Source organism: Perognathus longimembris, chromosome 22 (assembly GCF_023159225.1).
Source record: "Perognathus longimembris pacificus isolate PPM17 chromosome 22, ASM2315922v1, whole genome shotgun sequence".
Lineage (NCBI taxonomy): Eukaryota > Metazoa > Chordata > Mammalia > Rodentia > Heteromyidae > Perognathus > Perognathus longimembris.
In genome coordinates this window covers 13,313,586-13,335,422 of record NC_063182.1, presented here as the reverse complement: position 1 = coordinate 13,335,422, position 21,837 = coordinate 13,313,586, and the positions used below count along the sequence as shown (strand labels likewise).

At 40.7% G+C, this 21,837-nt stretch overlaps 1 protein-coding gene across 1 annotated transcript; it reads right to left on the bottom strand.

The window, feature by feature from the left end:
• Window positions 1-6,201: 6,201 nt before the first annotated feature.
• LOC125340177 (V-type proton ATPase subunit S1-like protein) lies at window positions 6,202-21,153 on the bottom strand. The gene is made up of 7 exons (XM_048331625.1): window positions 21,059-21,153; window positions 18,129-18,166; window positions 17,390-17,451; window positions 16,671-16,906; window positions 11,596-11,646; window positions 10,360-10,597; window positions 6,202-6,573 (listed from the first exon to the last, which is right to left on the bottom strand). The coding sequence occupies exons 1-7, from the start codon at window positions 21,151-21,153 to the stop codon at window positions 6,271-6,273; spliced, it is 1,023 nt and encodes a 340-aa protein (XP_048187582.1). The 3' UTR covers window positions 6,202-6,270.
• Between the last annotated feature and the right edge of the window lie 684 nt (window positions 21,154-21,837).

Sequence of the window (21,837 nt, the reverse complement as noted above, 5' to 3'; positions counted from 1 at the left end):
CCACATCCATTGCAGCATTTGCTGTTGGCATTGTCCTATGGGGATTGTCATTATGATGGGTTGAGATGGTTTGTCAGTATCAGTGTTGTTGATTATGATGTTGTTGTCAGTCATGGGGCTTGAACTCAGGGTCTGGGTTCTGTCCCTGAGCTCTTTCTGCTCAAGGCTAGAGCTCTACCACTTTGAATCACAGCTCTTCTTCTGCTTTTCTGTTACTCGGATTTTCCTGCCTTTCCTGGCTTTGAACTACAATCCTCAGATCTCAACCTCTCAAGTAGCTAGGATTACAGTCATGAGCCACTAGTGCCTGGCTTGGTGTAGTTTGTTTGTTTGTTTGTTTGTTTTAAGCTACAGAGCATTTGAAATGTCCTTCATGTGACTGAGGATTAATTTTTTTTCTTTATTGTCAAAGTGAAGTACAGGGGGGTTACAGTTTCATATGTAAGGCAGTGAGTACATTTCTTGTTCAACTTGTTACCTCCTTCCTCATTTTCCCCTTTCCCTCTCCCACCATGAGTTGTACAGTTGGTTTACACCTAATGGTGTTATAAGTACTGCTTTCAGAATCCTTTGTCTTTTAATCCTTTCTCTCTTAATTTTGATATTCATTTTCCCTTCCCTAGTTTTAATACATGTATATACAGAATATAGGATACTCAAATGAGATACAGTGATAGCAGGGATACAACCACAGGAAGGGAATACGACAGAAACAAACAAAAAAAAGCTATGGTTGAAAATAATTACAACATTGATATAACACATTATGGAAACAAGTGTTCTATCAATATAGTTTTGATTTGCATTTTCTTTCTAGCTAAAGAAGATGAACTTTCATTTCTTTGTGCTTTGCTTCATCGCCTCAGCTTCTCTGTGCTTTTCTGATGTTCTTCCTCTCTTCAATATATAGTCTTTTCTATGTTACCTGCTCATCTAATTCATAGCATCAAAAGAATGGATGCTTTGAATCTGCTAACTTGACCATGATCCTCATATTAAGAATCTTGGTTGGGGCTGGGAATGTGGCTTAGTGGTAGAGTGCTTAACTAGCATGCATGAAGCCCTGGGTTCGATTCCTCAACACCATATAAACAGAAAAGGCCAGAAGTGGCCTCGTGGCTCAAGTAGTAGAGTGCTAGCCTTGAGCAAAAAGAAGCCAGGGACAGTGCTCAGGCCCTGAGTCCTAGAAGTGGCAAAAAGAAAAAAAAATGAGATTATTTTTTAAGGGCCAAACATGATAGTAGAATTCTAATGAAGAATGAAACTGCATTACAAATTAATTATTTGAAGCCTCTCATTATAGGCTGGAAAACAAGGAGTTTATAAGACCCTGAGATTAGAGGGCTATATGAAGAATTGGGAGGAAGGACAAACAGAGCCACCTAAGTTGATGGAAGAATAGAGCCAAAGAAGAAGGTGACCTGTGACAGGGAAAAAGCATTAGCTTTCATGAACAGAGGATCTGGACCTGTTTCCTGCCCTACGCTTTAATTATCCTCCGTTTTCATCAAGTCTGTGATTCGCATGCCAGCAATAGGCAGCAGCCATAGAAATTAAGAACGTTGGGAGGAGGCAAGGACACATAGGGGTGACAGAAAGCCCGAGAGAAGCAGGAAATAAGAACCCCCAATATCAACAAGAATGAAAGTCACTGCTACCCATGACACCAGTAAGTTCTCAGCTGTTTGGGGACAGATATGTCTCACACCGAAGGGACTTAAATCACTTTGTTGAGAGAGTAAATCAAGTTGATTCTAGAAGGTCAGCTGATTAGGGGCATCCACTGGTCAGCATCAGAGTTATATTTTATAAAATAATACCATCATAACAACTAAATTGGGTCATTTGTATTTTTCCTTAATAAAAATATCATGAGGGCTGGGAATATAGCCTAGTGGCAAGAGTGCTTGACTCGTATACATGAGGCCCTGGGTTCGATTCCCCAGCACCACATATACAGAAAACAACCTGGTGGCGCTGTGGCTCAAGTGGCAGAGTGCTAGCCTTGAGCAAAAAGAAGCCAGGGACAGTGCTCAGGCCCTGAGTCCAAGGCCCAGGACTGGCAAAAAAAAAAAATATATCATGAGATCCAAGCCACATTTTGCTGTAGGACCTTTTGGTCCTTATAAAAGGATTTTGATCTCAGGAGCTAAAAACATCATGGAGAAACATTACATGCTCCACTGTACAGGCAGAGGTCTGAAATAAAGGTACAAAGTCTCCAAGAAGAGTCACATGATAAGCTGGGATCAATTGATTTCTTTATCTCACTAGCCCTTTAAGCGTGAGGGCTTGCGAGTTGAAGTAGAAACAGAGGAAGCAGGGATGTCTACTCAATATTCTATCCAGAGGCTGTATGTATCCCTTCTGTGTTTCCACCGAGCCAAATCAAAGGATTCCTTCCCTCCTGCTGCCACCCCAGGAACAGAGAGGACTGCATCATCCCTAAGCTTTCTCCAAGGGCCGAGCCCCGCCCACTTGCTCCCCTCTCTGGTGTCTGTCTTAAGTCTTTTCCCTCTACTGGTTCTTTCTTGCCCTGCACATGCAACTTGTTAGCAAAGAATTTTATCACTGTACATAAGTTATAATGTATTCAAGAACTCTGCCACTGTCACATTCCGATCTTCTCTTTTTCAGAGGCAAAGTTCCTGTTTGCTAGCTGGCTGCCTGGAGCCCACAGCTAATCTCAGCTAATCTCAGCTACCCAAGGTCCTTCATGTGGCAGTCATCATAGGGAAGAAACAGCTGTCCAGCCTGGAGATGCGGATTTGAGGTAGCAATGTGCAGGTATTTCCATGGGAAAGTTGTTCACATGTAACCATCATTTCTCAGAACATTAGGCTCAGCTCAGAGTGTCAGCTTTAACCTACAACAAGCTCCACTTCCTTCCATCCTCCTGAAATCTTGTTCAAATGCTTACCTTAAATGTTTTATGAAAAACTGTAAACTGCTAGAAATAACCAACAACGCAATGAATAAAATTTAATTTATCTAAATCTCTGCATAAACCTGAGCCCCAGCAGAAAACAGGTGGGGGGACCCTTAAATTCAAAATAAGTGAAGAAGGATTTTATTGAAAATGGACCATTTATAAAGGTCCCAGCGGACTCTAGGAGAGCCACCAAGGCAAACATAGGGCTGAAGCATTGTTAAATTAAAGCAAAAAGAGAAAAAGAATGTACTAAATCTTGGAAAGACAGAGTCACAAGAAGAGGACTGTCTTGAGAAGAATCATGAACTATGGAGGTGGGACACAAGAGATTCAGTGTATTCCCTCTCAGAGACAACCAGGGAAGTAAGTACCTTGAACTATTTCCCCTGTGCCATAAAAAGCATGTTCATCCATTACTATTAGCCAAATTATTAGCCAAATCTAAGAAACAAACAACTGTTAGTTCACTTCTAGCTTGATTCATCTCCAGCATTTAACTATTCCTTTCATCTTCAAAGTCCCCTGACCCTTTGATTTCTGGAACACTTTTTTTTTCTCAGTTTGTTTTATTCCTCTTTGTTTGCTCCTACCCTGGCTCTTTTGCAGACTTGAACCTAAATGATTGTGTTCCTGCGGACTAATGTCTGCCCCTTCCTTCTTAAACTCATCTCATTTATTTCTCCATTTGTACTAACAACCTAGTTTTCATGGCCATTACTACTTGATTTAGTCTGGATTTCCTAAGAAGCTGGTCCTGAGACAGAGATTTAAATATAATTAGTTTATTCTGGAAGCCATGTCAGAATACACCTCTGGGGGGATAAGGAAATGATTCAAGGAGATCAGGGAACAAATAAAGTGAGTATTATCAAGCAAGAGTCTACAAGGGGGGAAAGAGCTTCATCTTGTTAGGGACCTCTAGGAAAAGCCCTGCAGTTATGCCCAACAGGTTGCCCGATTTCTTAGCGCTGTTGGTTGAGAGTCGCTCTAAGGGGACATTCATTCATCACCACTCTCAGCTGGTGGGAGAAACCTATGGGACCGTTACTGTCGATGGAAAGTTAGACCTGCATCGCTAAAAGGAACGTGGGTGCACATAAAAGCAACTGGCAGCATCCTCTGGTTCTAATACTCGACTTCTGGTTCACACAGCCCTATTTTGCCCCAAATCCATGTATCCAACTTGGATGCCTACTTGAGATCTTCCACTGCCTTCCTCGTGTTTTCTCCCTGACTGTAAAACTGACACCACTTCTATTGCAATACCCTAAAATCAGAGACCTGTCAGCCATTAATAACTTTCACATTGGTGGCCAACCTCCTCCTCTAGCTCCTCTCTCCCACCTCTTTGTCCTAGTTCAAGTCCCATTGCTACCATTATTGTCTAAATGATTGTGATAAACTCCTGAATGGCATTTCGACTCTATTCTATCCATGGTTACTCACTGTGTGACCATCTTCGCTATACTTTCTCCAATCTTCCTCAGGACTTCTCTATTACTCACAACCAAGATTCTAAGTCTCCCATTGCACATAACCAACTGGTCCCTCTTACATTCCAGGTTCTCCATCTTTCTTCTCTAAATACTTTCTAATTGTCTTCCCATATACATATGCTCATACTTCACCATATATGATATAGCCCAGGGTTTGTATATGTGTTTCCTTCCATCATGTTTCAGCTTCTCCATCTTCCTTGCCAAGACAATTATTACTTGTGTCAAACATCACTTTTTTGTCATATGGTTCCAGACTTCTCAAAAGACAGATATCTCTTCAGCTCTGTTGCTTCAGCAGTAATAATCACATATTTATGAACAACTATTTGGTGGGTTGTTGATAAAGATACCACAGGAACTTAGCTTTTTATCAGAATACCAGAACATGCCAAAAGTGATGCCTAAAAGCAGTTTCTTAATTTTGTATAGGCATAGATTTGCACAGACATAAAGGCTTTTGACCCTTTTCTCATTTTTTTTCATTTTTTATTGTCAAAGTAATGTATAGAGTGGTGACAGTTACATACATAAAGCAGTGAGTAAATTTCTTATCCAACTTGTTACCTCCTTCATTTTTCTCCCACCTTCCCCCTTCTCTCGCTCCCTCCCCCCCTCCTCTGAGATGTACAGTTGCTTTACAGCATATTGTCTTGTAAGTATTGCTGTTGCATTGGCTCACCTTTTACCCTTCACCTCTCCATCTTGATGTTCCCCTTCCCTTTCCCTAGTTCTGATAAACCAGAATACCCAGTGTACCAAAGTCAGTTACAGTGACAACAGGGATAAAAGCATAAGGAGGAAAAACAAAATAAAAAGGACTGTTTTTTAAGATTATTCTTCATTCAGTTTTTCAGTATCTGCCAAGAACTGAAAGACAATGAACAAGAACTGGAAGACAATGGTGAAAAGAACCTTAGTGGGGGGGGGCGTTGAGGGATCTGGCTCAAGTACAAAGCTCTGAGTTCAAACCCCAATACAGAAAACAATAACAACAGAAACCCAAACACCAATGGTTACATCAGAATTTCTATTAAGGAAGACTTCAGGGGATCCTGTTGCTTTGAAAGCAGCATTAGAGGACTTGTCATGAACTTGTGTTGGCCAAACCAGCAAACTGTTCTTATTTAGCTCTGCTGCTAATTTCTGATATACTCTGAAAACATGGAATACACCAGACAAGTGAGATAATCCTCAGAACTACAAGCAAATGGAAACGGTAAGATACAAGCAAAACTATGACTCGTACTATACATATTGAGCTGGACTGCCTCTGAATAATAAAGCAAGAAGACCCTTGGATAAAAGTCACTTCTTTCACATTGACAGGAAGTTTCCCTAAACAATTCTATGAAACATTTTATTAAAAAAAAAAACGGGATATAATTTCTGGAAAACTGTAAATGTTGTTACAAAACAGCCTAAATTCTGAACTTGTAGAGATAACCTCAGGTTTATTGTTTCTATTTTTATTATATTCAAACTGGAACAGGCAAAGAGGCCTGCAAGAACACCAAGTATGCTTTACTTTCTCCATATTATATTACTTTGGTCCTCTAACTCTCTTTCTCTCTTCTCTCTCTTTCCCTTTCTCTCCTTTCCCTCCCTTCCTCTTCACCCCAACCTATGAATCCTGACACTTAACTTTCTCTATCAAGGTAGCTTTTAGACAGCAGTCATGTTCATGTCAACCAGAGGGCTGGGACACCCTTGCAAGCCCAAAGACTACCAATTCATTTTGTTTCCTTCTATTTGTTTTTTAAATCAAGCCATTCACGCATCAAACAGCACAGAAGAGACACAACACCTTTCCCAGCCCAGGGGGTGGGAAGAGATGTGCTATTAAACATAAATTTTGCAGATCTGTTGGCTCCTCAATTCATAACATTCAATTCCCTGGCTCCTAAGCAACTCCTTCTCCTCTGCCCGGTCTCGAAGTCTCAGTGGTGGGAAATGGGCAGGAGAGGTGATGAAGTCATAGTGCCGGTCCAGATAGCGCAGGTAGATGAGCATGTGGAGGGCGTAGGCCAGTACCAGCAGCAGGATCAAGGACATGGCCAGGCCAATCAGAACAGCGGGTGAAGAGGAAGCGGCGCAGTCTCGGGCCTTGGAGAATCGCCCTCCCTGGATGGCAAAGCCTTGGATCTGCCAGGAGAAAGACAAGAGCTGAAGTCCTGTGCCTTCTCTCCTAAGATCGCTTCCCACTTGGGCTGGTGGTTCTGGGCCCTTAATTAGCCAGATTTAATATATTATCACCACATTTGCAGAATAATTTAAGCAGATGAAGTGACAAATATGATTATGATTCGTGGAGACAGTGAAACTTGATTTTAAATCTGAGCTGACCCAGAAATTCTGGAATGGATGCCTGTCACCCTTAAGGGGCTCATGAAATCCAAGACTCTGAAATAAACCTCTTTTAATCTGATTCTTAGGAGTATTCTAGGTCATGTAAAACCACAACCACTGCAGTGTCTCTCAAGTTCAAAGCATGCTCTATGTTTTATAACTGTGGGTGTAAATTTCAAGGAGATTTTAATTCTCCGTTCCTCAGCCTTTCATTCTCTGACAGCGCATGGACAGGAAGAGTCATTTAAGGAAGGATGGCAGGACTCCTGGCAAGGTAAAACAGAAAAAGTACTGACTGCCTTGATTCACGTAGCATGCACAAGAGCCTGTGAGCAAGTTTCGATTTTATTCTACTTTGTAAGGAGGCATGGAAAAGTGAAGTAACCAGCCCAGAGTTGTGTGGCACGAAGTGGTGTGAGCCTGGGCCGTCTGGTTCCAGAGTCACACTGGCAATAGCTCCGTAGCTTCTGGTGCGCCATCTTGTCTTCCTCCTGTCACTACCTCCCCTCTGAATCAGGTGTACAGTAGCACCCCATATCTGCGAGGGGTATTTCTCAAGACACCTGTGGATGCTTGGCACTACAGCATGCAGTTGGGCCTCCAAATGCATGGGTTCTGTGTCTGTGGGTTAAAAAACCGATAGTCAACATTTCTCTCTCTTTTCTCCTTTTCACCATTTTCTAAGGACAGTAATAGAATACGGTAACCGTTCACATGTCCTCTACATCGCTGGGGATGGAATCCAGACATAACTGAAAGTAAGCTGGAGAAGGCTGCATGCAAATACTGTGCCATTTTATAGAAAGGTCTGGAGCTTAGTGGGGTTGGGTATCAGTGCATGGCCAGTCAATCTCCAAGGTTATCATTTCATATTTTCAGATGGTGGTTGTCCGTGGCTAGCTGAAACCACAGAAAATGAAATGTTGGCTAAGGGGATTGTTGTGCCCTATCCACATGGTTCTATTTTTAGAACTGTACACTAGCCCCTTCCTTCCTTCTGTCCACAGAACAGAAGGAAAAGCTTTCTCATAGGTGGCTTAAATACTTAGAAGTAGGAAAAGTTCAAGAGTCCCTAATAGCTCAGGACTACTGTCAAAATGAAAGAAAGAACATTTTACATAGCATGATCTCATTCTAAAATCTTCTTGGTTTACTCTTTTGGTGTTTCTTTAAGGATAAATTTTAAAGCAGAATTGTCCTTGAGTGCTTTACTGATAATTCTTTTTTATGACTTAAGTAGGTAGCAGTTTGTCATGCTGGATCTATTGTAGCTATTTATTAAGACTTTAAAAGCCTTGTTCCCAATTGTCTGTATAGTACATTGAATACAAAGCCGCTTCGGAAGATAACTCTTGATCAGGTCACCCTTTGCTCCTATGCAGAGTGGTGTCTTCAGACCAGTGCCTGAAGGGGTAAGTTCCTGGGTGAAAAAAGATGACCCATGTGACTTTGCAACTCTGACCAAAGAGAATATCCTCAGCCTGGGAGCCACTGAACTCTTAACAGGTCATGGTCCACAAGAGCAAGCAAGAGACAGACACTGATTTTCTTTTTTTTTTTTTTTTTTTTTTTGCCAGTTCTGGGCCTTGAACTCAGGGCCTGAGCACTGTCCCTGGCTTCCTTTTGCTCAAGGCTAGCACTCTGCCACTTGAGCCACAGCGCCACCTCTGGCCATTTTCAATATATGTGGTGCTGAGGAATCGAACCTAGCGCTTCATGTATAGGAGTCAAGCACTTTGCCACTAGGCCACATTCCCAGCAAGAGACAGACACTGTACCGAGCCCACGGGTGAGCTTTGTCTGGTCCATCGTTCTGATCATCCTGAAATCGTCCCATAAAAATCCAGATGTGTAACTGCTAATAGAAAATCGAAAGATATGGCAAACCTGCTCCTGCATTACTTCAAAGCATACATCAGCTGGAGCTGAAACTGTTAATGACTGTTAGCCTGGCTACACAAACCTCACCGACCCCACTCCTTCTCCAGAGTTAAAATGGATGCGGGTGTGCATGTTCAGTCACTGTGGAGTCGGCTCCAGGCATTCAATGACTTCTATGTTTGGATTCAACCAACCACCAACAATGAATCAAAAAAATTCTGGAATGTCCTAGACATGCATAGACTTTTTTTTGTTACTTACTGAAACAGTAGTTACTGAGGGATGGCTATACATTACTCCTAGAAGCCGGACACACAAACCTACAGATCTGAAGAGTAGCCTATTGTACACATAGCTCAACTACCATTCCCTAACTGCACTGAGCTTGCACTCTGCCATATATTTACTTCATGGGCGTTTTTACAAAGCTCCTTACAACACACAGTGCTATGCTTACTGTAAGGCTGTTGTGGCACAACACTGCACAACACTGGAAACAACGTTCTCCTCACAGGCAAGTGTTCAGTAGTCTTAGGGACCCTGTAAAGATGCAAGTGGGTGTTTCTTTCTTATGCCTACTGCTCCCAAGGCTTCTAAGATAAATTATTTTGCTATGCCCAGCCAGTGCTGAGAGAGATCATTCTGTGCTTTCCTCAACCCAAGCTCATTGGTGACTTCTAACTCATCTTCTGATCTTTTCTTCTATTCTTTAAACTTTACCTGCATGTCATTGATCATTTCTCTTGTTTCACTTTTTAGCAAATATATATGGCATATATACATATATAAATATATATATGTACTATCTTAGCCATTAACAGAAGGGATTCACAAGTGGTATTGTTAACTCATACGTGACAGGACCTTGGACATATCAAAGTATACATTATTCTTTACATCCATGAAGGTAGATCAGACACTAAGAGGGTTCTAAGTAACTTATGAAAGTGATCAAATAGTAGTTTGAAATCAGGCCAAAATGCCAGCTCTTTGCCTTGCCCAGCAGCCCTTCTCCCCTGGGGGTAGAAGCCACAGATCTGAATGTTCATAGATACCAGCGGAAAGGCTGGGAAGTGCCCTTAAAAAGCACATGAGAAGCAGTGTGTGCTATTTCAATGAGGTGGAAAAAAACAAACAAAGCTTTCTCCACCTTCAGCAAGATAGAGGAAGCTGACAGAATGACTCTCCAGCTGTGATGGTCTGGCTGGTGGAGGGCAAAAGCCTCTCCCACATCCAGGCCTTTCCTCAAACACTTTCAAGATCTTTGGGATATTTTTGACTCCCTGGCTGATGACTCCATTCCCATGCTAACTGCCAACTCTGTCACTCACACTGCAGTCCTCCTTATCTTCCCTGATAGCATCAGTGCTCCACTCGCTGGTGGGAAGTAAAAGAATTGTCCCTGGAAGGCCTCTGACTAGGAGAGGCGCTCAGGCCAGGAAAAAAGCTTCCACCACGGCTGCATTAGGGTTCCGATCACCATCAGGACTGGCTAAACCTGGGAAGTACGGCAGCCTTGTGGTGGGGACTCGAGGCCACAGAGGGAGGAAATTATCTTATTCCACCTCATACCTCAGAAGCTGGTTCTAAAACGATTTGAAAGGGATGAATGCTTTGGCTTGTCTTTGGTGCAGGTGATTTCAAACACTGTCTTTGGCACCCAACGCACAGGTGTAGCGAGCACTGCTTTTCGTTGATTACCTGGAAATCGGTGAAAGTGACCTCCCAAGGGCTGGGCACGGCCTCCGGGTCGCTGGGCAGCAAGAGGGCTTCGCGCTGCCCCAGGCTGCTGACACGCTGGCAGTGGTAGGAGTAACTTGACAGAGCGTAGATTCCAGTTGCATTAAATGTGGCTTGGACTGAATTGTTGAAAATAATCTCAACTCGATGCAGACTAAACCAACTCTGGCTGGACAACTTGTAATTGGTAAGGATGAATCTGAAAAGGATTATGCATCAATTTCACCCTGAGCGCACAATGACGCTGGACCTCCTTTCATGAACGGTGCAATGGCGCCCTCTATTGTCCGGTAGTGGAATCTACCTAAGGAGAAGCTTCATTTTGAAGCCTCATTTTTGTACTCCTCTTTTTCAGGTGAGTATAAGAGCAAACAAACAAGTGAAAAGTGAGCAATACAAAGTCCTATAAGAGAACACAGTAAGTCTCTTTTTTAAAGAATCAATACACTACCGTGTGCATGGAAGAGGAAAGTGTTTGGCTCTAGTAAGAAGCACAGCCTATAGAAAGAAAATGCCTCAGTTTTTACAAGATAATTCCCAACTACTTGAGGAGGGAAAAAACATTGTAAGCAGATGCATTCTTCTACCTGGAAATAGAGGAGAATGTATGCCTGGGAATTCAGATACCAAAGACTTGTTCATTGTAATTAAATAAGTGTGATTCATTACAATGAATAACATTATAAAGAATAACTTCAAACCAGAGACTCAGCCTATGGCTCTTCGTTTATTTTTTTACTCTTTTTTTTCTGAGAGAAAGGATATCATATATACCCAAAGTCCTTCATGGAAGAAAGGAGGGGCAGAGGTGTTTTAGGAATTAAATCATTGTCATAGGAACCCACTATAGACAGTCACAGAGTTTTCTGTAGTTAAATAGATATGTTTTTTTTCTTTTTTTGCCAGTCCTGAGGCTTGAACTCAGGACCTGAGCACTGTCCCTGGCTTCTTTTTGCTCAAGGCTAGCACTCTACCACTTGAGCCATAGCACCACTTCCAGCATTTTCTGTTTATGTAGCACTGAGGAATCAAACCCAGGGCTTCCTGTATGCTAGGCAAGCACTCCACTGCTACGCCACATTCCCAGCTCCTGATATGGCATTTGACATGGCACAGGGCTTGGAGTGCCAACTCCACATGTGGAATGGGTAGATTAAATAGAACTGATCTGAAGTTCCAAAGTGGTACCTGGCCTACCTTATATCAAGACTTCTGGGATTTTCAGCCTCATCAAACTTCAGAGACAACCTATGAAGCAAGAAAGAATACAATCCATCAACATTGGAATGATGTTACCTTTACCCCATACTCCAAAATTAATCAGAGGAGTTCATAGATCTAAATGTAAGGCCAGAAACTCAAAAGTCATGGAGGAAACAGAAGAATATTTATATAATCTTAGAGCAGGCAACAATTTTTTGAAAAACTTCAAAAGCACATGCAATAAAATAAAAATTGATAAATTGGACTTTACTAGAATCAGAGGCATTTGTTCTTAGCATGGCACAGTTAAGGCAACACATAAATCAGAATCAAATAGTCAAAACCTATACAAGCACCTAGTGCGGGTAGTTCACGCCTGTAATCCTAGCTACTCAGGAGACGGAGATCTGAGTGTCACAGTTCAAAGCCATCCCAGGCAGGAAAATATGTGAGACTCCTATCTCCAATTAATCATCTGAAAACCAAAAGTGGAGCTGTGGCTCAAAGTGGTAGAGCACTAGCCTTTAGTGAAAAAGCTCAGGGACAGCACCTAAGCCCCTCAGTTCAAGCCCCAAGACAGACAAAAAAAAAACCAAAACTATTCACACAAAAGAGTTTATCCAGAATATAGTAAACTCAATGACTCAATAAAAAGAAACCCCAACTTAGAAATAGAAACTTTGACCATAAATACTCTTCAAGAAAGATACACAAACTGCTAGTAAATACAGGAAAATATACTTAGCATCATCAGATATTCAAAAAATATAAGATAGCCAAGTTCTGGTGACTCATACCTGTAATTCTACCTACTTGGGAGGATGATATCTGAGGTTCACAGTTTGAAGCCAGTTTCGAAAGAATGGTTCATGAGACTCTTATCTCCAATAAACTAGTCAGGAAAAGCCAGAAGCGGCACTGTGGCTTAAGTGGTAGATTGCTAGCCTTGAGCACAATGAGACTCAGGGAGAGCGCCTAGGCCCTGAGTTCAAACCCCAGGACTGGCATAAAAATGAAAGAACTGAATGGAATTCTCAGATAATGCTGATGGGAAAGGTAGAACTGTATAATCACTTATAAAACCATGTGGCTATTCCTTACGATGTTAAACATACGCACACAATGTGGTTTAGCTTTTCTGTTCCTATGTAGAATAATAACTAAGAGAAAGGAAAAATACCTTCTGTCACAAAGACTTGCATATGAATGATCATAAATTCACTTGGCAAGTTATGCAAAAGTTGTTAACAAGCGAATGGATAAATAAGTCGTGGCATATCTATACAATGGGAATATACTAATAATGGAGAGGAGCACACATATAACACAGAATTTCTAAATCATTATGCTCAGTGAAAAAAAGAGAGCAAAAGTGTCTAAAAAGTGCATGCCTTTTGTTACAGTTATATAAAATCCTAGAAAATGAACATTCATTTCTAATGATAGAAAGTGAAAAGAGAATAGATTATAAAAGGAAACACAAGAATTTTGAGCATGATAAAAATGTTTGTTGTCTTGACTTTGATGATGGTTTTATGGGTGTGAAAATTAATCAAATGGTACACTTGAATATATGAGGTATATTTGTATTTCAATAAGGTTGAAAATAGCTATAAGAAGAATTTAAATAAATAGTTATGGAGAAATGTAAGAAACTTAAATATATTTAGGATGCCACTGCAATGTCTTTACATTGTCTAAAAATCATAATGTTTCAAATACATTATAAAACAAAAAGTAAAAGTAAGAGACGTAAAAGTTAATGCCAACATATATAATAGCATTATTTGATCTCACTTATCAAGAAAATAGAAATTTTATGGCCAGATATAGTAGTATATGGCTGTAATTCAGCTAAACAAGAGGCAGGAGTAGGAAGCCTTCGGTTCAAGCGGACCCCAAGGAAAAAAATGCAAGTCCCTATGCAAAATAATAATAGTTATTATTATTTCTTAGTAATAACAACAGCCAGGAAGTAGTTGTTATAGCTCAAGTGGTAGAATGCTACCTCTGAGCCAAAAAGAGCCCAGGCTCTACATCCAAGCCCCAGGACCAGCATCAAAAATATATCTTACAACAGTAATAACAAGGGCTGGGAATTGGGAATATGGCCTAGTGGCAAGAGTGCTTGCCTCATATACATGAAGCCCTAGGTTCGATTCCCAAGTACCACATATACAGAAAACGGCCAGAAGTGGCGCTGTGGCTCAGGTGGCAGAGTGCTAGCCTTGAGCAAAGAGAAGCCAGGGACAGTGCTCAGGCCCTGAGTCCAAGGCCCAGGACTGGTAAAAATAAAATAAAAAATAGTAATAACAAAAGCAAAAAAAGGCACGGGTGTGGCTCCGCAGGTACATTACATGTCTAGCAAGGGTGAGGCCACTAGTTTAAACTCCAGGATCAGGAAAAGGCAGAAAAGAGAAAGGCAAGGAAGGAAGGGAGGAAGGGAAGGAGGAAGGGAGGGAGGGAGGGAGGGAGGGAGGGAGGGAGGAAGAAGGAAGAAAGGGAAGAAAGAAGGGCTAGTGAATGCGTTGAAAGTTGCCATAATACTATTTATGAGAGATAGAAATTGTATTTATAAAATAACCATGAAACTGTGATTAGTAAGAAAATACTTGTAATTCCTAATACCATAACTGTAGACACCTTAGGTTACTATTTGCAAACACTTTGAAAGCTTACTCAGCAAATAAGCTTTCCAGATAGGCTCCTACAAATTATTTAAAAGGCAAACTGAAAGTTCTTGAATAGTATTTTATAGATTTCGCTACTCGTCATTCTAACAGAAATTTCCCTGGTTCTCCCGAGGAACCAGAAGAGCTTGGTACTCATAAGCTAGCTCTCCAGCTGAAGAACTCAACCTCACAGCCAAGCCCCTGCGTCCACCTGTTCTCGGTGCTGTCTCCTGATGGGCAGCCTGCCGCGGCCAAGCTCACAAGCAGCCTGTGCCTTGGAGGAAAAAGCCGGAGGCCCAGTTCCAACAAAACAAACGGAACATGCACTCAGTGAAGATCTCTTGAGTTCCAGGCACTGGACCACCAATTGAGAAGATGTACACCTTGGAAAAGGAGCTTTTAAAAAAGAATGATCTTTTTAATTTCCATCAAATGCCCTGTGCTTTCACATTTAAAACAGATTTTGAAATGTTCAGACTATAATTGTCTAACTTCAAAATATACACAGCTGTTGGGATTGTGTTCTATTTGCAGGGCTTTCACTACTTAAAAAAGACTTCTATAGCAAATCTGTCTGCCAAATTTGCCTCTCCCTGAACATTGTTTCCAAGAGCTAAAATAGGGTCATCTTTTTTTTACTTGTATTTTTGACCTTACATGGTATGTCTCTGACTGGATTAATTCTTTCAGCAACTTCCAATCTGGTTCTTTTAAACTTCAGGTTGCTTTACCAGCAGAGTAAAGACATCTTATTAATCTATGTAATTAACTCCCATTAATTAACCACACAAAGGCTCAGAGCCCCCACCCACCCACGCACCCCGGGCTCAAGTTCTTTGTGCCGACTGCCCACAGTGGACCTTCACCTGAGCAGGTGTCCTGAACATCTGATTAGAATGCTCAGGAAGTGCCCAAGACAAAATACCAAGTCCTTCCCAGGTCTTCATTTCTGTGCTGTGATAAGCAAGGCTTAAGAAGCCTCTCCATCAGGAAATTTCACTTCATTCTACTGGAGTTGTCGTTTGTAGTTAGGAAGAAAATGGTTCTACTTTGCATAACGCTTGGCAAAGCTTCAAAATGCTTCTGCACATATTTCCTTGTTTCGTCTTCATCATGGGGCAGGATAGGACTAGAAGGAAGAGGCTACAATGTCACTTTAAAAGATAATTTACAGCTGGGTGCTGGTGGCTCACGCTTTTAATCCTATACCCACGAGGCTGAGATCTGAGAATAGCAGTTCAAAGCCTGTCCCAGCATGAAAGTCCATGAGACTCTTATCTGCCATGAACCACCAAAAAACTGGAAGTGTGTCGTGAATCCCAGTGGTAGACCCCTAGCCTCGAGTGAAGGAGCTCAAGGGCAGCGTCCAGGATTCAAGTTCAAGCCCCACAACTGACAAAAATGCATTCATTCATTCCATTAAAAGGTAACTTAGACCCCAACGCTATCTATGAATGGTGTTACAAACGTGAGATTGTGGGAGGTTTTGTAAGCTCTGTGAACTTCGACTTCCTCACCCGGAGCAGGAGTGCTGACCTGTGGGATAGTTTTATGGGGAGAGACGTGGGGCCTATGAGCTCACCGTGCACGGCCCACAGAAACAGGCCAACCCTCGGAGCTACAGAGGATAGACAGCATCGGCTCTACCTGCCAGTGCTCCCGCAGGTCCCATGTGTCCACTTGCAGAACTGGGCCTAGAAGCCAAGCTTTCATTCCCTCCATCTGCAGCTTCCCAGTGAGCACGAAGGCCTCCAAAGCCCACTCATACTTCCTGGGGCCCTGATTTCCCCCCACCAATACCCTAGGGAGAAGAAATGGATTCAAGATGGGCCAGTCAGCCACAAGCAGGCAAGATCATCTCCAGACAATCAGCCTCTCCCACCCGGCTGACCACAAATGAAGAGGCCAGTAGGAACCTGAGAAGAAAGTCCTGTGTTCTCACCAGTACTGGCAGCTCTTTCGTATTTGATAGATGTGTGATAACATGACAAACAAATCTGGAAGGATTCTAGATGTTAGCATTTACAACTCCCTAAAGCCTTGTTCAGAGATAGTTATTCTGAATAGCAACATTAAGACTCCTAATATGCTTTTTAAGTGTATATTAATATAATCTATTTTTATCTGGCATCAATAAGTTTTAAATAAGAGAGTTCAGAAACAAACTAAAAAGTTCCGAAAAAAAACTATCAGGAAGAAAAAAACATTTTTAAGGTTAATTTCATTTAGATATTAAACAGATAATATTAGCTATCAATTGTTTCTTCATTTAGATCTTCATTTAGATCTTAAACACTTCTTAAAGGATGAGTGTCAGGGTCATATAGTAAAGTAGTCCACTTTTCTTTTCTGAAAAAATAACAGTTAATTGACTTGCTCAGGCTGAAGTTGACTTACATGGCATTTTCGTTACTGCAGTTGGAGTTGCCAGTGTCCACTGTTGTCTTTTGACTAAATGCTTCATCTGCAAGGTCCAGCAAGGTCTGATTCTTAAACTTAATTATGATTCTCTTGGCCCAGAAGAGAATGCAAGGCATTCCATCACTGGAGATGCTCACGGGGTTAGGTTGGCTGAAAGCATTCCAGTGTTCTTTTTCTAAGTGTCTGTCTTTGCTCAGATTGTAGTTGGGAGCCTAGTTAACCAAATAAAAGAAATTAAAAGATGATTCTTTTTGTCCACAGTAGAAAAGGCTTCCTAATTCTAAGGGCCTAATACTTATCCTGTAATGTTGTATAGAGAGATGGTATATTTATTTAAAATCCACAAAATGTACAACACAGAAGTGAACCAATCTCTCCTGTGCAAAATACAGATAAAAGAAAAATTATTTAAAGGGAGCAGCAGTCTAAGCTCACCAATAATGAAAGATATGTTCTTATTATAGTGATTCTACCTGAAAAACAATGAAGCCAGATATTTTAATCAAACTACAAAAGAGCAAGTAAAATTAAGCACTTTAGATTTTTTACACTAAAAGACTGTCACAATACATTTCTCCACCCAAAGTCAAGCAAAACTGTTAATTATGATAGATTATTCATATTAGCTCTGACATAATTGATAAGTGTTTGCATTTTAAGGACAGATTACAAACTAATTTTATGATATATCATACCTGTGTGATTGGAAGTATTGTGAAATTCTGAACTGGTTTTATATTTCCATTTTTCTGTTGATCTGTCAAATAATTAATGATATGAGTATCAAGTCTAAATGTCAACAGTTAACTATTGTGTTGAATGACAGTAATAGATAAAATGCTGAAACATATCAGCATTAAACTCATGTTTAGAAAACACTAGTTTAAAAACTTTTCAGGGGGCTGGGGATATAGCCTAGTGGCAAGAGTGCCTGCCTCGGATACACGAGGCCCTAGGTTCGATTCCCCAGCACCACATATACAGAAAACGGCCAGAAGCGGCACTGTGGCTCAAGTGGCGGAGTGCTAGCCTTGAGCGGGAAGGAGCCAGGGACAGTGCTCAGGCCCGGAGTCCAAGGCCCAGGACTGGCCAAAAAAAAAAAAAAACAAAAACTTTTCAGGGGCTGGGGATATGGCCTAGTGGCAAGAGTGCCTGCCTCTTATACACGAGGCCCTGGGTTCGATTCCCCAGCACCACATATACAGAAAACGGCCAGAAGTGGTGCTGTGGCTTAAGTGGCAGAGTGCTAGCTTTGAGCAAAAAGAAGCCAGGGACAGTGCTCAGGCCCTGAGTCCAAGGCCCAGGACTGGCCAAAAAAAAACAAAAAAACTTTTCACATGAGGGATACATTGGTATAAACACCAAGAAAGTCTCTCACCAAATAAATCTTTATTCCTTTCCCCAAGAAACCATTAGGATAATTACAGGTCTTACCACTCACAACTACTTCTTTATTTGAAGATGGTTGAGAACTGAAATAGGAAAAAAAAAAAGTTAATGCTGGGCAAATATTTACAATTCAGATTTTACATGAATTTAAAAACGTATTATCCATGCATCACACCTGTAATCAGAAGCTTCAGTCTGAGGATCATGGTTCAAAACCAGCCCAGGCAGGAAAGTCCAGGAGAATCTTATCTCTGAATAACCGCCAAAAAGCTAGAAGTACAGTTGTGATTCAAGTGGTAGAGCACTAACTTTGAACAAAAAAGCTAAGGGACCACACCTAGATACTAAGGTCAAGCCCCAGTGCAGGCATCTCTCTCTCTATATATATGCAGATATATAGATATATATACATGCATATATATACATATACACATATGTATGTATATATACGTGTGTGTGTGTTTCATCTTACTGCATCTCAGAGACGAGGAGCTGACCCTTAGCTTCTCAAAATTGTTCATGCTTAATAATGATTCTATGGTCTTTCATGGTCCTACCTAGAACAAAAAAACCACATTCCTGCCATTATCCAGTAGACTCTGAAAGTCCTCAGCTTGTTCCTCTTTTATTTTCTCTCTGCTCCAGATATACTGGAATTTCATGGTCCCTTCTTAAAAAGAATGTCAAAGTTGGGCACCCACGGCTCATACCTGCAATCCTAGCTACTCAGGAGGCTGAGACCTGAAGATCTCAGGTCAAGGCAAGCCAGGCCAGGAAATCCATGAAACTCCTAGCTCCAATTGACCCCCAGAAAAACGGAAATGGTGTTGTGACTCAAAGTGGAAGAGTGCTGGCCGTGAGCAAAAGAGCTCAGGCACAGCGCCCAGGCTCCAAGTTCAAGCTCCATGACTGACAAAAACAAAAAAGAGGGGCTGGGGATATAGCCTAGTGGCAAGAGTGCCTGCCTCGGATACACGAGGCCCTAGGTTCGATTCCCCAGCACCACATATACAGAAAATGGCCAGAAGCGGCGCTGTGGCTCAAGTGGCAGAGTGCTAGCCTTGAGCGGGAAGAAGCCAGGGACAGTGCTCAGGCCCTGAGTCCAAGGCCCAGGACTGGCCAAAATAAATAAATAATAAATAAAAACAAAAAAGAATGGCAGCACATGCTATTCCTTCCTCCTGGAATGTACTTCATCCCCCAGACTCCAACCACAGCTCAAGTATCGCTTCCTCAGAAACATGATCCTTAAGTTCTCACACTAGTTAAAATCCAGTTTATGTGCTTACTGTCTCCCATATTTTTCACTCAGGCCATACTTCATATTCTATCATGGGGTTAGTGAGTACCTCAACACTGGACATGGTGTATAAGAACAGGGACTGTGCCTATTTTATCACTGCAAGACCCAGTGCTTGACAGAGTGCCTAGCTATATAAAGTACAATGTCTCTGTAAAATATGTTGCATGCAGGAAAAAATTAGTAAATTCTCATATTAAAGTGGAAAAGCACACAGGATTTCCCTCAACTCCAAAAATAGAGTCAATCTGTAGAATGAATGTGAAAAAGAAGAATGGTGCCCCCCCAAGCTTTTTTTAAAATCTAGAATAGTTAATTTTTAATATTTAGTTAATTTATAAGTATAAATGTGGGGTTGTAGAATAGATTGTACTTTCTGACAGATTTTTAAATTTTTATCTTATTTTTATTGTCAAGGTAATGTACAGAGGGATGGGGAGGGGGGAAGGTGGGAGAAAAAAATGAGGGAGGAAGTAATAAGTTTGACAAGAAATGTACTCACTGCCTTATGTATGCAGCTGTAACCCCTCTAAGCTTTGTGTGGCATTTGAAATGCAACCATCCTTCTCATAGGCCTAAGAACCTTGAACAGTTCAATAGAATCAAAAGACATTTTTAATTTCAGATCCATGCTGTGAAAGATCATCCACAAAATAGCAATCTTTATTTCCTTCATAGCGAATGGATATGCCACACTATTCGACTAGAACTGATTTGTGATTTCTAAGATCTCTAGATAACTTAGACTACTTTCATCTTAAAAATAGAATTGAGGTTTTTATAACTCTTAGTGTACATGGTGCCAGTGTAATACCCAAATCAGTCATTTCTGTACAAACATGGTGGGGAGACATAATTAAGCTTTAACACATGGGATATCTGTAATTTACCTGAAGGAATGTACCAATTGATTTGGAAGAAAGAGAAAAAAAAATCAACAAGCACCTGTACTTACAGTTTTTGCAGCTACTGACAAGAATGCTTAAGATTGTGTCATATCATCCTGCTTGCTTTGTGCTCACACTACATTCACTGATGCATTTGTTCACATGGTACAGTATATCATGAATAATTGGGAGACATGACACAAATTAACTGTGAAACATGCTTTTATAGAGAAATATCTATATGCTACCTTGTATGATATGAAAAAAAAAACCAAAGGAACATTAGAAATAGAAATTGTGTTTGTGTTAATAGTAAAAAGTATGTATCACACACAATAACTTCCTACTAGTTAAAATTATTTTAATACCTTTTCTTTGAGAAACAGGTTATATCTTTCTGAGGCTTTTGATTTTTTTTTTCCTTAACACTGTTCTCAGATAATACTTGCTGGAAATTTTGTGAAATAAACATTTACTTGTAAGTATGAAGAAAGCTGAGCACTGATTTGGAGAAAGTCATAAAGTCTGATACATAATGAACAATTTATTTGAAATCTTGAACAAATTACCCTTGACTTTCATAATAATGTTCATATTTCAATCTCTTAATTATCATGCTAGTTTAATAACCTTAGTAGCTAATCATATGATCTAAGCTGGCTTATCCATTTAGAACTATAAACAAAAACAAATGTACACAAGCCATAATGAAATTACAGAACCACCCAATTTCATCCTTGCACTGAAGTTCACAAATGTGTGGCACTAAAAGATGTGTGGTTACTCACCTTACATTCTTCCTGGAAAATATCTGTTCCAAAGTTAGTGAAAATCCCATACATAAGAAAAGAAGTGCAAAACCAAACAAGATTTTTCTTCCCATTAAGAAATGAATGCTTCTTGAAACCAAGTACATCTGTTAATTCATAATGCAGAGCAGAGCAGTACACACTTGCCATGTGACTGAAAGCATCTTCAGCCAATAAAAGGACAGCTCTCTCAGGATGTATTATGTGGGGGAGGAGGAGGGGAGGGACTTGATCGTGCTTCATTTACACTAGAGAGTGAAACTAATATTTGTGTTTGTTATTATTTAACTGAAAGATTACTAAGGAGCCGGTTTTAGAGACAATACATCTGCTATTATTTAAAAAACCATGTTTTAATACTATCATATAACTCTTAAGGATCTCACACTACTTTTCAAGAAGTTCCTAAATTCCCTCTAATGTCTATGAAATATAGACATTTTACATGTATTTTCCAGGTGAATGGGTTGGTTAAAAAAAATCTCTGGAATGTGCACACTTGTACATATATATCCTATTTTATAGTTTTCTGTTAAAGTCATGACTGTTGAGAGACAGTGAAGGCAAGCAGAGGCTTTGGAGTTGAGCACTTAGTGTGTCAGACTCATGCTAAGCAAGGTGATTTCCCTCCTGCAGCTTATTTCCTCCACTGCAACATGGGGACAAAAGTACTTTTAAGAACTATTGCTTCTGGATACCAGTGGCTCATAGCAGTAATCCTAGCTACTCAGGAGACAATTGAGATTTGAGGATCACAG